Source organism: Lycorma delicatula, chromosome 12 (assembly GCF_047948215.1).
Source record: "Lycorma delicatula isolate Av1 chromosome 12, ASM4794821v1, whole genome shotgun sequence".
NCBI lineage: Eukaryota > Metazoa > Arthropoda > Insecta > Hemiptera > Fulgoridae > Lycorma > Lycorma delicatula.
In genome coordinates, this window is record NC_134466.1 from 37,400,825 (window position 1) to 37,416,883 (window position 16,059).

General features: G+C 28.8%; 1 protein-coding gene across 1 annotated transcript in view; it reads right to left on the minus strand.

Moving 5' to 3' along the window:
* LOC142333479 (protein takeout-like) overlaps positions 1-15,801 on the minus strand; it is a 60,535-nt gene extending 44,734 nt beyond the window's left edge. The window contains exon 1 of the mRNA XM_075380707.1: positions 15,518-15,801. Coding sequence (XP_075236822.1) covers positions 15,518-15,620 — 103 coding nt within the window. The 5' untranslated portion in view covers positions 15,621-15,801. The remainder of the gene's footprint in view (positions 1-15,517) is intronic.
* Between the last annotated feature and the right edge of the window lie 258 nt (positions 15,802-16,059).

A 16,059-nucleotide genomic window follows, 5' to 3' on the forward strand; every position in this document is an offset into this window, starting at 1 on the left:
TCCTGAAAAAGTCTCGCTCGCTCGGCACCGTACAATGGGGTACCTGTGTGTAGCCCTTAACCTCCCCTTTCCAACGATATGCGTAATTTATATTTCCGGTTGGCTTTTGCGCGGGCTGAGGTTGACATATTGAATTTTAATATATTTTTACAAGTTTACTTTAATTTTTTACCCATAAATATTGTCCAAAATACACTTATTATTACTTAATTCGATCTATCCGGTCAAATTTTTAAACATAAACATACGAATCATTGCGCTATCACGTTTAAGTCGTGAGCTACACTGAATCGAAATGAGCGAGAGCGCCATTTTGGCCGATTTGTGCTGTGTTCCTCCCCAGTGTGGTTACGGAAAGTTGAACCATCATTGAAAAATAACAGTGAATATGTTTCTCTACGAAGCATGTAGTTGTGGATATTATCGCATTTATATTTTCGTTCATCTTTATTCATCAATCTTATTCATGTTAAATAAATTTATAATATATGAATTTAGATTTTAAATCTCTTCTTTTTTTGTTGTTGATTAATTCACTATCAGCGAGTGCGGTTGTGAGAATATGGAATGGAAATTTAATATAAATGAAAATTGGAGTTCGAACCCGGGACTTTCCGTACGAGAGGTTTAAAAACTCCGTTTTTTTACTCCGTCACCTTTTTTCCTGTTTAGCCTCAGGAATCACCGTCTGGTACTTCAGAGGATGATATGTATGAGTGTAAGTGAAGTGTAGTCTTGTACAGTCTCAGGTCAACCATTTCTGAGATGAGTGATTAATTGAAACCCAACCACCAAAGAATTCCGGTATCCATGATCTAATGTTCAACAAATCCATATGAAAGTAACTGCCTTTACCAGGATTTGAACGTTGGAACCCTTGACTTCGAAATTAGCTGATTTGCGAAGACGCGTTCACCACTAGACCAACCCGGTGGGTATATTCCGTCACACGAGTTTGTAAAAAACATAGTAAAATGTTCTACGGGGTATTTTTGTTTTCTTAAATTTACTTTACGTAAAATGTATCCTGAATGACTAAAATCCCGAGTTCGGTAAAATGCCAGAGGTAATCTCATTATAATAATATCACAGTAACGTTTTTAACGATACTAGTTTTTTACTTTTTTAGAATGGTTTGTGGTGTATATTTATATTCTGGAATTTCATTTGCGGTTAATTTATATATATATATATATATATATATATATATATATATATATATATATACATTCCTTATTATATGGCTGGGTCCCTCACCTGTGTGAGGAAGTTAATATAAACTTTGTATGTGGTAATTATTTTACTGTTGAAGGTTTTTTTATTGGCAACGGTATCTGATTCTGTTAAATTATTTAAATGCATGTATATTGCATTACATATGTACAACTAGTTACAAGGTAACATTAACAATGGTATTATTTATTACTTCCATAATTTGAAGGGAATTAAATAAAACTCTTGCGACAATATAAAAAAATAAATATTTTTTTAATAAAATTAATGATATTTCCTTTGTTTCTTAAATTTATACGTTTATAAATAGTATTTATATGTACAATTATTGTGTTACATTTCTGTTATTATCAGCTTCATAATTTATTTTTGTCAAAGCAAGAACACTTATGATAAATGCCAAATTTGACCGGGGTTTGAACCCAGAGACTTCTGGATGAAAGACAGATACGATACCAGTCCGCTACAGAGTTCAGCATATTTTTTGTAATAAATTTGTAAATTAAAAAAGTGTTTCCTATGAAAATTTTTCCACCGATCTCCATTGTGGAGTGATTACGTCTCGGCGTTTCATACGGAGGTCTCAGGTTCGAATCCCGGTTAGGCACGGTATTTTTATAGGCTACAAAAGGCTTCCGATTCAATAATAATATAATATTCTTATAAGGTTTCAATAGTAAATAATTCCTTCAAGCAGAAAATAAAATTTGTTAAAAAATGAAATTTTTAAATTTATACTCTTTTCGTCCTGAAATAAAATTAAAAAAAAAATAATAATAATAATTTCAGGTAGAAAGAAAGGTTAATTTCCTTGAAATTTCAAAAATATTTTGGTAAATTTTAAATTATTTAAAGAAAAAAAATTGTTAAAGCCCCTGTTTTAAAAAGTTACAGTAGTAAAATTAAAAGAAAAACGTCATAGTAAATAATTAACACTTTAATTGTTTTAATATTAATTTTTTTAACCTCAGCACTAAATTGAAAAAAAAAAAAAACATGTTAATACTTAATTTACATTTACGTCAAATTTTAGAAATTTGAAATCTAAGATGAATTAAAACTCTTTTTTACCGACTTTTCGAAGAAAAGTACGGTATTACTTTCGGTCATACGGTGGGACTGGGGAATGAAATTAAATTTCCTTTACGTTTTGAGATGTGAAGAGTATGAAAATTGAAAATACCATTCAATTAAAATGTAATTTCCTTATATATATATATATATATATATATATTATATTATATGTATGTATAACATTTGTGGCTTGAAAATATACAAAATTGCTAGACCAATTTCACTGAAATTAATGTAGTAATGTATATGAATTTGTGCATGTAGAAAATTGATGAAAATTATTGAAATCCTTCTTCAGTTACGTTAAAGTTAATGTCGAAAACAGACAATGTAATCTGAAATTGAGGTTATGTTGGCTTTGTTTGGTATATTTTCATACGCGCTTATGCAATGAGAGAGTTTAAACTTGATGCTTGTGTGTAGGGTCCACTCGTTATTTTTAATAATTTCATCAAATTACGGTTATAATAATTTAATTTTCTTGTAAACAGAAAATATATTTCAATATGAAATAAAAAAAAATTATACCTCTCATTTAATTTATGTTCTGTTTATTTCTTGCGCAAAAAATTATACAAAAAATATTACAGAAAATAAAATATCGAAAGTCGGTCTACGCAGAACTGCGCAAGAATTAATTTTATTTTATTTTTTTTTAAAGTTAATTTTATTTTTATTTAAAATTATTTTAATAAAATGATTTCGTCTTATTAAAAAGAATTTCTATAAGCAAGATAATTTTTAATAAAAAAATAATGTAGATAAAAACAACTTTAAGGTAGTTGCTTTTAAGAATTCAATATGTTTGGTGTAAGGGAATATCTCCATCTCCCAAAAAGAATAACTCGGAAGTCTCCATATATCCTATGCAGAGTTCTCGATTCGGGGCCTGTAGACAGCCGCATACCTTGTTCGTATGGGTGAGATGTTTTGTACATACTCAGGCACACCACACCTTAGACGTATGGTTAATTGAAATCCAACCCCCAAAGAACACAGGTATCCATAATCTAGTACTCAAATCCGAATAAAAGCAATTACCTTTATTAGGATTCGAACTCTCGACTTCGAAATCGTCGTCGATTCGACGACGACGAGTTTTACTACTAGACCAACCCGGCGGATTAATGAAAATAATTTAAATGTTAGATTAATATCGAATTATTTATCTTCAAATCATCTATGTAGACAATGCAGGTAAACAAAATCTTCTAGCTGAGATAAAAAGGATTTAGAAGGAACAATGAACGGCATGAATGAAGTCCTACGCAAGAACTACCGCATGAAAATAAACAAGAACAAAACGAAAGTAATGAAATGTAGTAGAAATAACAAAGATGGACCACTGAATGTGAAAATATGAAGAGAAAAGATTATGGAGGTAGAAGAATTTTGTTATTTGGGAAGTAGAATTACTAAAGATGGACGAAGTAGGAGCGATAAAAAAGGCCGAATAGCACAGGCGAAACGAGCCTTCAGTCAGAAATATAATTTTTTCACATCAAAAATTAATATAAACATCAGGAAAAGATTTTTGAAGGTATATGTTTGGAGCGTAGCTTTATATGGAAGTGAAACTTGGACGATCGGAGAACCTGAGAAGAAAAGATTAGAAGCTTCTGAAATGTGGTGCTATAGGAGAATGTTAAAAATCAGATAGGTGAATAAAGTGACAAATGGAGAGGTGTAGCGGCAAATTGATGAAGAAAGAAGGATTTGTAAAAAATATAGTTAAAAGAAGAGACAGACTTATAGGCCACATATTAAGGCATCCTGGAATAGTCGCTTTAATATTGGATGGGCATTTAGATGGGAAGAATTGCGCAGGCAGGCAACGTTTGGGATTTGTAAAACAAATTGTTAGGGATGTAGGATGTAGGAGGTATACCGAAATGAAACGACTAAATAGGGCACTAAATAGGGAATCTTGGAGAGCTGTATCAAAACAGTTAAATGACTGAAGACAAAAAAAATATGTATTTTGTGATTTTTTTTAATATATAGATCTACAGATAAAAATTGTATTTTATTATACATTTTAAGTAATGGTTTTGATTTGTATTTATATCTACTGACGATGATTACTTACCATTCAAATTGTATATGCAGTTATAATTCTATTTTTTTTTAAACAGTTTGCCTATGTTTTCTTGTCTGCTCTATTTTAATAACCCATTTACTTCATTTTTTTAAAAACGATGAATGAAAAAATTTTCAGGACATATCCTACTGATGAAAATAAAGAAAAAGTTCATATAAATATAGGTTTAGAAACCTTAGTATATTTTTACACTAAAAACATATATCTCCTAACTATATTTTTAGTATTTTTCGAGAAATTTGGAGTAAAAATAAATAAAACATTGGGGTCGAAAACACATTATTTTATTTGGCGTTAAATAACTCTGTTAAATGAGTAATAAACACTTATAATTTTTAAACAGAACTTGTAGAGAATTTGATTCTGGGTAAAATGTTTGAATAAAGTTCTAAGAAATGAATACAGATGTAAGAATTGTGAAATTTATTAAAAAAAATAGCGTATCAAAATGTGGCAGATTTTAACTAGATATTGAACAAAACAAAAATTTAAATATTGCAAAACAAAAGAATTAAATATTTTATAAAAATAATGAATACAAACCGAACGATAAAACCAACATTACAAACAATTTAATAACTCCTGAAAATGTTCTTTGCCAAACTGGAGACAGTAGTCTGGCCGACGAATAGTGTTTTTGCTGGCTCTCCGTATTTCAACAGGGTTGTTTTGTATTAATTGTACCGCACTGAGAATTCTAATAATAACTCTTATCTTGTATTACAGTTTTGTTCACATACAATTGATTTCAATTGGTCCGAAAGGTAACAGTCCAGAGGTGGTTATTCAGGCGACCTTGTAGATTAGTCGATAGTGCATAGTTGCTAAGTGCAATCCACTTGTTTAAAAAAGCCAAATTTAAATGTAGTCTATCTACAGAAACTATTGAAAAAAACTTGTAGAAAATTAAATTATTCACAAGTTTTGTTTAAAACTTTTATGTTTTTATTACTTATTTAACAGTTATTTTAAGCCAAACATAAAATAGTGCGATTTTCAACCCAAATCTTCTATATTTTACCGCACATTTCTTGAAAATTCCCAAAAGTACAGTTAACCTACCTTTTTTTTTTAATTCTTCAGATTAGATTTCAAATAAAACCTTTAAATTTACCCTTTAATTTGGGTTCCAGGAATTACAGTCTTTTTCTTAAGAGGTGGAGAAACCCCTTTTACGGGCGTCTAGGCAGTGTCAGGCTTGTTAATAGGTTCCGCAAGATGTTATTAAATGCATATGTGTTCCTGCGCACTACCGACTAGACCTTCACCCTTGGCTACTCACTCTTCCTAGTACAACTGGTGTGCATTACGTCAGGAAGTGGGAATACGCTCTCACACACATTCAGATACCACAGTCAACAGACACCGACCTCACACACCCACAAGATATCTCACATCGAACTAAAATCACTCCACGACATTCAATCATCGCTTCAGAAGATGCAGAAATCAGGGCGAAATCTTTTGCAAGCCGACACATTAACGAAATTAACGACACATTTTCGAAAACTATGTTTATATGAACTTTCTTCTTTATTTTCATCAGTTTGTTACATTCTTCATGAAACACTCTGTATAAAATTCAAGATATTTAAAAACATTTTTAGTTTAGCGTCGTTTAAATAATGAATGAAAATTACATTAATTAAATTCCATAACATTACATATCGTGTTAATTATATAAAAAATATTATAAAATATTAAAAGTATTTTTATTTACTTTTTATTTTTTTAAAATTACATCAGCTAACACTGTAATTACAAGTAATTTGAAGAAATAATTTAAGTTCCTTTTATTAAATATGTAATTTTTCTTATTTCATATCCGTTATTTAAATTTTAAAATGTGATAATTAGTGAAGGTTTGCTTTTTTTCGGAATTTATCCTTATTATACTATCATTATCATGGGATTTAATTTTTAATTCGAATAAGTGTGGAAAACAATAAAATTTCACGAGGACATGAATTGTAAAAATTACGACTTATTCTATAACTCTTAAAGTGTTAATTAATTATATCTAAATTCAATTTTTAATTATTATTTTGTGTATATATTTTTTCATTTCGGGCAACTATGAACTTACTTCTTCCCTTCATACCAATACTTTTTTAAGTCTCTCACTTGGCATTTTTAAAAAATTCTTTTATTACTATTATTGTTTTATTTTAAAGCTTTTTAAATTCTTTTTTTAATTTATTTCGATTTATATAAGTCCGGAATTTCTATCCCTGCTTAGGTTTTTAATCCTTTAGTTAATTTTAGAATAAACGGTTTTAATTTTTCTTTGTAGATAAAAGAGGAAGATTTTCTTCAGGGGTGTACTGTTGCCGAAATGCGCTGAAACGTCATTCCAGTACTGCTTTTTGGGAGAAATTAAAAGTTTTCCTTCCACTTAACATTTTTTTTCAACTTAAAGTCTGCTCCTTTTTGTTTTAACATTAAATATTTATTATTATCATTATTTTTTAATGTGGGAAAAATTAACAGTTTTCCTTCCACATAAAATTTTTTTTCAACTTAGTCTGCTCCTTTTTGTTTTAACATTAAATATTTATTATTATCATTATTTCTTAATGAACTTATTAGAAATAATACTAGTTGCAGAGGCGTGTCACAGGCAGGCCCTCCGCAGCTAGACCCTCTGGTCGGGTTGCCCTAGTGGGCAGTTTCTCGGAATGGGATTAGTAGGTGTCCAAAATTGTTTATCTTTTGTATCAAAATTTATTTTTTTGAATGATGAAAATTGATATAACGAATTTTAACTTGCTGGCATTCAGCGACCTAGGCGTGGCAGCGAATTGCTGTTCTTGACGGAATAAATTTTAATTTATTGACAAGTCATATATTTTAGTATGTAGACGGGGTGCGCCTACCCATTTTAGCAATATATGACAAGTGAGCGGTGGGACACTCAAGGGAGTGATTTAGGGCACCACGCTTATTCCGCTCATGAAGTTAGGTAAGCTCTAGGAGCTAATTAGGATATTGGTCGCTAAACCGTTTTGAGGCAAGTAGCCGTTTGTGGCACGGACATTCGGGTCTTAGCTTTAGGGCCATCGAATGGGGTGGTGATGGGAGTAATGCCAGAAATGCCATCAAAAATTTTAATGAAGAAAAACATAAATAAAAAAAAATATTATTAATATATATTTGGCATATATATGAGATATATCGATTTATAATAAAATAACAAGTATACATACACCTGACCACCACGAGACATGTACTAATGAATCGGTATTTTCCGTTAGTGATCGGTACAATCCGGTGCTAAGCTAAGGTGGACGGACACACACGCTCAGAACTACATACAAATTCCCTTTAATAGGGTAGGATTATCATACTTCTTAATGAACTTTTGGTAATATTATTACAATAAAATTTCATCATAATTCACCCCTACCCTCAAAAAAAAAAACTTTAGGCAACTTTTTATTGGTTTTACATTTTTAAATGGAATCTTTTATTTTTAATTTCCTCCATTTAACATATAGTAAACGCAAAAAAAAACAAAAGGTTTTCTCGGATGGTGATTTTGGGGCTAGGGGAGTAGAAAAAATGAAAAATATCGATTTTGGAATTTCCTTATCTGTTTTCATGTATCATTTATTTCCACTGAAATATTTTCAAAAAAACTGCTAGGAAAGTATAACAACTTGTCGTAAGCTTTTTTTTAGCTTATAACAAAATTTACTTTTTCAAAAATTTTATTGTAAAAATACATTTTTCGTTTACGTTCACTGAGCAAAAAACATTAATAAAAACTGGTTACGACTTAACTCTTACGAAAACCGGTTGAAGTATGGCTAATGATTTCCGTTGTATTTAATAACATTTTGAGAACGGTATATATCCCTAATCAACGATGTTTAGCCTGATAAACTTCAAAAAGAAATCTCATCATAACGACTGATTAGTCTTTGGCATCAAAATTATTTGAATACATTCTTACCAAAAAAAAGAAAAAAAACCCTTGATACCATTGTAGTAATAGATAGATTTAATAAAAAGTTAACAATTTGATTTCTGGCAGAATTACGGCAGAATCAATTAAATACTTGTTTTTTCGGTATATTTAACTCATATCTTCCAAATGGACGTTTTTTCATGATAAAATTTCGATAAAATCATATCTTTATCCTAAACATATTCGGTATTACAAGGTTGCGTTTTTGAATCAGTTTATTTATTTTTATCTATCCGTTGCACATCACAACATTTTCAAACGACACTGGGGTACAAGTTGTATACGACACAACAAAGTATGATTTAACAGTTTTTACAAGAACATCTGGAATTAAAATAAAAATTATAACATATAAAGCGTTCAGATAATCGTTACGTTTTGTGAATAAATAAACCTGTTCTTATTTGTAGAGAATATTATTCAACTTCCAATTCAAATTTAAGAAAATACTTCGGAATATTTCTTAATAGATATTGAAAATTTAAATTTACGGACAAAATAGATGTGATTATAAGTTTCTTTAATTGGCTTGAAAGATAAAGAAAATTGTTTAGATATATGGAATTCAAATTTTGAGGTCAAAAGACAGTTTTAATATTTATATTTTAAAATGTCAACAATTCAAATTATTTAAGACAAATCACAAAATTATTATTACCATCATACATTTATACGAAATACTGCTCTTACATAGTAGTCAATTAGTTATATATGAGCCGGTCAGAGCTATCTGAAGTATTCTCGTTCAGAATAGTCGGCCCCAACCTTAAAAATAGTAGTTATAGCTGGTTACCCGTACGAAAAGAGATAAAAATGTATTTTACATTGTTCTTAGTTTAAGGGAAGATCCCTGTATAAGTTTATACGCGATCTTGGAGAATGGTATGCGTCGAGTTCGTTTTTATGGACAACGGGTTCCCAGGTGCTGACCAACCATGTTAATTTGTTGAACCCATATCTGTTTCGGTTCCGTCTGGCAGTTGATGAGCTGTGCGTCTGCGGGGAGGTCCAGTTAAATGAACACCTGATGTTTGATTGACCTGCTGTTGGGGAGGGGACCAGAGACCGGACCACCCTGGAACTTAGAGATCAAGGGGAAAATTGGCTACTCACAAGCGGCGAGTCAATGTGGCGAGAGCCGCATTGTCGGACCGTGTGAAAGTTCCTTGACGCGGTTGCTTTGTTGAACCGACATCAGTAGTTTACTTAAGGGAAAGATTTCTACCGCACAGCTGCGGGAAGCTACCCTAGAGAATATGGCTGACCACCAACCAATTAAGGCTCCAAGCGCTTTAATATGGTGGACAGGTACTTGCTGGCATTCTATACGAAGTAAATTTCAATTTATGGATATCATATATATTTTTAGTAGTTGACGGGGTGCGCCTACCCATTTTAGCAAATATATGACAAGTGAGCGGTTGGGTCACGTAAGCCGGGTGGTGTAAGCGCGTAAGCCGTGCTTAGTCTGCTCACGCTGTTAGGTAAGTTCTAGGACCTATTTAGGACACTGGTCGCTAAACTGTTTCGAGGCTCAGTAGCCGTTTGTGGAACAGTCATTTGGTCTTATACTTTAGGGCGACCGAATGGGGTGGTGGCTGGAGAAATTTCAAACAATCAAATGATTCTTAGCGTTACCAGACAAACACCATGAAAAGGTGACCGTATTTTGTTTTTTTATTTATTTTTTATTATTTTATGTTTTTAGCTATTTTTGTGTTTTTGTGGAATAGTCTAGTGTATTAGATTATTTTATACATAATCTTTAAATATACGTACAAGTCAATCCTTCATTCATAGTTTTCTGCCATTAGGGCAGGTCCTGTCACGGCTGTTGATCTCTACCTTATTCTACCCTTTGCTGTCCTCTTTATTTCAGGATATTTTCCCTTTTTCATAATCCCATCCATCATTTGATATCTCTTCCTTTCCTTCCATTCACCATACCTTCTATCGCATCCACTAATAAATACCTTCTCCTAGCAAGCTCCTTTTTCTATATTCTATCACGTTTAGCAATTTCCTGTTCTTTCCGATTCTCCATAATACTTCTTAAATGCTCCTTAAAACTCTGGAGCAAACTATGTATAGTTGCCCATGCGAGAAGCATTGACTCTCCAACTGGAGACTAGCCACTTGAAGCGTCTGTTATTGTGGCTTATTTATTATCATAGAGAAAGCAACTTTAAGTGGAAACTGGAGGCCCTTGAAAATGAAGGACAAGTGTATAGAAATGTTTCGCCGTACACCGTCGGACCTTTAAAGATACTTTTCTCGATAACCGAAAAAATTATTGAAACTGACTAAGAGACCTTTTTTGTAGAAAGCTTAATTTTACATACTGTAAGTGGTTTTTGAATTTGATTTGACCAACAGTTTAGCCATGGTACACATCAGCAAGAAACATACTCCAGTTGTTACTGCACGCTATTGAACGGCCACCATTTTAAAACGGTAAAACATTTCGTACTATGTTATGTCCAGCTATAAAAACTATTCATGCAAATTTTCAGCTCAATCAGTTTAGTAGTTTTTGCGTGAAAGAGTAATAGATTCACAGACCACTAGATTTATATATATATATATAATTATAATAATAATAGTAATTTATAATTTGCCACCAATTTCAAAAAGTTAAAATTTATTGAAAATTTGTTATTTTTTTATACTTTTTAATATTTTATTTTTTGAATAAAATGAAAATATAGTTTTAAGTCTATAGGTTCTACGGCCGAGCGAAGCTTAGTTTAATGGCTTTTATTTTCTTTTTCTAATTTAAGATTATTGAAATGTTATCCTTGACATAATTTCATGAAAAGATTTTTATATTAATAATAATTATTATTTTTATTGTAAAACAAAGATGGATTATAATTTTATTACATCTACTATAAATCTTGTTCCTTTTCTTTTATAATTTATTTCTTATTGTTATTTTATGTGGATAATCTTTATTAGAAATAAAAAAAATATATATATAAGATAATTTTAAATGTGTTCTTATTTTTACTACAGAAAATAAATAAAAAAGTTAACACAAATCTTTTTTTTTATTATTAAAAATTATGATCAATGTAAGGTAAGGATAAAAGTTTTTTTGAAGTTTATTTAAAAAGAGAAAAGAAAATTTAGTAATTCCTTGTTGTAATTGTATATTAGCTTATAAATACATTACACGGTATTATTGTAATTTTTTTTATTTTTTTTTGTAATGATGCAACACACCTATACCATTTGTAATAATAAAAAAATCTGATGTGAACACCACATGACTTCCTTGTACGCCTATTAAATTACCTATACACATTTTTTTTAAATGAAAAGTACATAAAATTTTATTTCATTAATAACTTCTGATATTTTTCATATATAGTTTTTTTGATATAGAATTATTTATTGTAACTTTTTTACAATCAGAGGTTAATAATTATTAATAAATCAATATATTTAAATTAAAAAAGAAAAAAGTTAAAAAAAGAAAAAAAGAGATGAAGTTGGATTCGAACCGATGTGCCTTCCCCTTGGGCTACGCCTAGAAAGATATTAAAAAAAATTCGGTTAATAAATATGTAATAAATAAAAAGATACCTTTTGTCGATTATATTGGGTATATATTTGTATTATATTTGGGTATATATTTGGGTATATATTTGGATTATATTTGTCGATATTGGGTAAATTAAAAAAAAAAAAATGGTAATGCATGCACGCATGTACTGAGCGTGATATAAAGTGGCGGTATGCTTGCATAATTTTGAGAAAATTGACATCTAAAAGCTTTATCACTCTCTGGAGATATTGATCCAAAATTTTTACATACAAATTGCCTAATGTATACAAGTCTCTGTCCAAACTTTCATCAAAATCGGATTATCCAGTCAAAAGTTATTAAGCTTCTACACCAAAATACATACTAGTATTACCCCCTTTTTTTGTTCCTTAATCATAGGACGTCAAGAAATGAAAAAAACCGTACCCCATTTTTTGACTGATTACCATACTTTCCTTGTTCAAGCATAGATCTAGAGCTGTAATGCCAGGAAAATAAAAATGTTAGTATATTTTTTAATATTATAAATATTAATGGAAATATTTTTAAAAAAATTATGAAAAATTAAATATTTAAAAAGAGAAGGAAAATCACAATATATTAGAAATTGTTTTCTTGTTTAATTTCTTGTTTAGTTTTTCTTGTTTAATTAATAAAATACAAAATATAAATAAATTGAAATAAACATCAAAAGCAGTTTAAAGTAAAGAAAGATCTGTTAGCATGAAATGTAGATGTAAGAATTAAAAAAAAATCCATCAAAATATTTGTTAAGCGAATATTTTTATGGTAGTGAAACATGGACAATAGGTAAAAGAATAGAAATCTTTGAAATGAATTATTACAAAAGATGATGAAAATTAGTTAAGTTAATAAATTATGAAATGATAGAGCAAAGAAATTTGTGGCAGAATTTTGTCAGAAGATGAACTAGATACTAGGTTGGTTGGATGTTTATTAAGACATACAACTTCTGTTAATTTGGTTTAAGAGGGACGAATAGAAGGTAAATATATAAAGACAACGAATGAAATATATAAAAATGTAATTGATAAAGGATTTAATAATTGTGCTGAGTTTATAAATATATATCTGTAGGTAACTACTATTAAGAAAAAAAGTGTTATCACATTCCTTAGCTCACGTTTTGTAGTCTGTCTACATTTTTTTACTACTTTTTATCTTTATTTCTCACATTTTTATTATTTGTTAATAGTTTTCATATAATTATCATTTTTGTAAGCTTATCCATATTTTACATTAAAAAACGTAAAATTATATACTTAAAAAAACCAGTTTCAGATAACTGATCAAAGATTTAAAAAAACTGGTAAAGTTATGCATAATTTTTTGCTACACCGGTCAGTAAATTGATAAAAAATTGTAAAATAAAAATATTAAAACAATTTTGTAAAATTAAATAGCCTTAAATAGTCATTATTCTTGCGCAATTTTATCGTATTAAAAAGACTATTTTTATTTTAATAAAGCTAATATTTACCAAAATTAGTTTTATAAAAGTTGAAATGGAACATTTTTTTTAAATATTCCAAATTTTTTTAAAAATGTTTAATAAACTTTTCGAATAATAAAAATTTCGAATAAAAACTTTTTGATTTTATTGGCTTCCGTACTCGGTGGGGAAAATTTAGCAAAAATATTATTTTTATAGAGAATATTTTAACCAAAAATTAAAAATAAATTATAACTTTTATGAATGTAGTGAAAAAAGATGTTTCTAATTTTAGATTCTAAATATAATATCAATGCTAAAACTAATTTTAACAGCCCTTTAAATAATGAAGGAAAAAATTAATAAAAATTAAGAATTTTCCAAAAAAAAAAGCATATTATATTTTTTAGAGGTTCCCCACCTCTAGATTTATTCCCCATAAATCTAAAAAAAAATCGTAAAATATTCATTTATAGGTTAAGCAAGCTTAAAACTTTCGTTTAAGTAACATATTCTGTAAATCTAACACTCCTTTCAATAAAGGCTAAAATAAGAAAAACTTTTCAAAAAACTTTTCCATATTTTAGAACTAAAGACATATTTTTATTTTAAGAGGTGAGGGGGGGGGTTGATTTTTGAAAAGATTTTTACAGATTGTATTTGCACTTTAGGCAACAAATTTAATTAAAATTTTTTCTTAAGTGCCTCTGACGAAAATTGAAATTAATCTTTTTCCGGGGGGGATATCATCCTCCCGGATGATATCGCAAATTAAGGGGTGGGGACCCCTTAATGAATTTTAAAAAAAATTAATACGATCAGTGCCCCATATATAGAAATATTTGAGCTAAATTTGAAGAAAATCGGTTCGGTTAATCCTGAGATATAAGGAGAAAAGCAATGCGACACAAGTACGTACAAACATATGTTTTTATTTATTTATTTTTTATTTATTTAGATAACTAGTTAGACTAAATTGTAAAGGTTTGAAAAAAAAAACTCAATACCCCATTTTTGACATGATCACCATACATCCCCTTTAATATAGCTATACTTACTATATTAGACCAGACGGAGGAATAAAAAATAAGTGAAATTAAAAAAATAACAATAAAAAGAAAAAAAAAATTTTTTTAATTTATTATTTTCAATTAATTAACATTTTTTAAAATAATTGTTAAATTAAGGGGAATCTTTTTCACTATACTTATTAAATAATATTTGTAATTAATAATTTTGAAATCAATTTTTTTTTGAATGATGAATGAAGTTAAATGAAAATAGATTTTTCATGTACAAACAAAAATTAAAATTTTTATAAATACATTTAAAATAACAAAGGTTCTCTACTGCATTTTTTACCATAAATTAATCCATCATAAAAGCTGAAAGCTTCTGCATGAGAATATAAAACGGAAATTCGCAGCGTATGAAAAATGCCATGCCTGATCGAGATTCAAACCCGGGACCTCTGGGTGAAAGGCCGACACGCTACGACTCCGCTACGGAATTTTCTTTATCTATATAATTTTACATTACAGTTTTACAATATTTCTTTATTTATTTTATAGAAATCCCTTTATATATTTATATAGACTTACAGTATAACAAAAAAATTATTCCTTAATAATTTGGGTTTTCCTTAATTACAAAATAAATCTTAATGAAAATAAATTTAATTTAAAAAGACCATCTTATTTCTGACAGTATGGTTAAACAATGATAATAATAATAATTTTTATTTTTATTTTATTTTTATTTTTATTTGCTTTGTTTGTGCAACAGAACAGTTATACAAACCCTTTGTATGTTGCACAACATCGCATAAAGTCACAAAAGAACAGCCACAATAATAATAATAATAATATTTTATTGAATATGTACTGAAAATATTTATAGAATATGTATTGAAAATGTACTGATAATTTCCAGTTGAATACCACATAAAATTTGTTGATTGTTAAAAATTTATCAAAAATTTCATAAAAATCTGTTACAATAGAAGACATACAGATAAAATTAAAAAAATTAAAATTTATCATTATTATCATAATTAAAATTACAATTATATATATTTCATACATTCTTAAATATTAAAAAAAAAAAAAAAATGTTGAATTTGTTAATATTACTTACGTATTTTATGTTTTGATGCTGAATGCGATAATTCTACCGTTGCTATAATTATATAAAAAATTATAAATGAATTCAAAATATTTGTTTGAAATAAAATCGACATTTTCAAAAAAAATATTTTTTTTTTATATTTATCTATAATTAATTATCAATTAACATTTATCTTATTCTTATATAAATCCTTAATAATTAATTAAGAATAATATATTTTTTTATTTATAAGAATAAATATTTGTTAAAATAAATAAATAAATAAAATAAAACACGTTCGTCCTACTGTACGAAACTAAGTCGAACAGGCTACTGAAAGTGAAGGTGATTTTACCTGGCGATTATATAGGTTGTAATACACGTGATAATAACGCCTTCTCGCTCTGTCTTGTTTGATGCATCCAGTTGAAGGATGGCAGTGAAGTAAGTAGAGGGAACAACTTTTTGTCTCGTATCTATTTATACTGTTTTATTATATTTTACTAACAATTTTAATTATCCGGTGTCCCTATTACGGCTTGTTCTTAATCAATCTACTCAAAATTTAATAT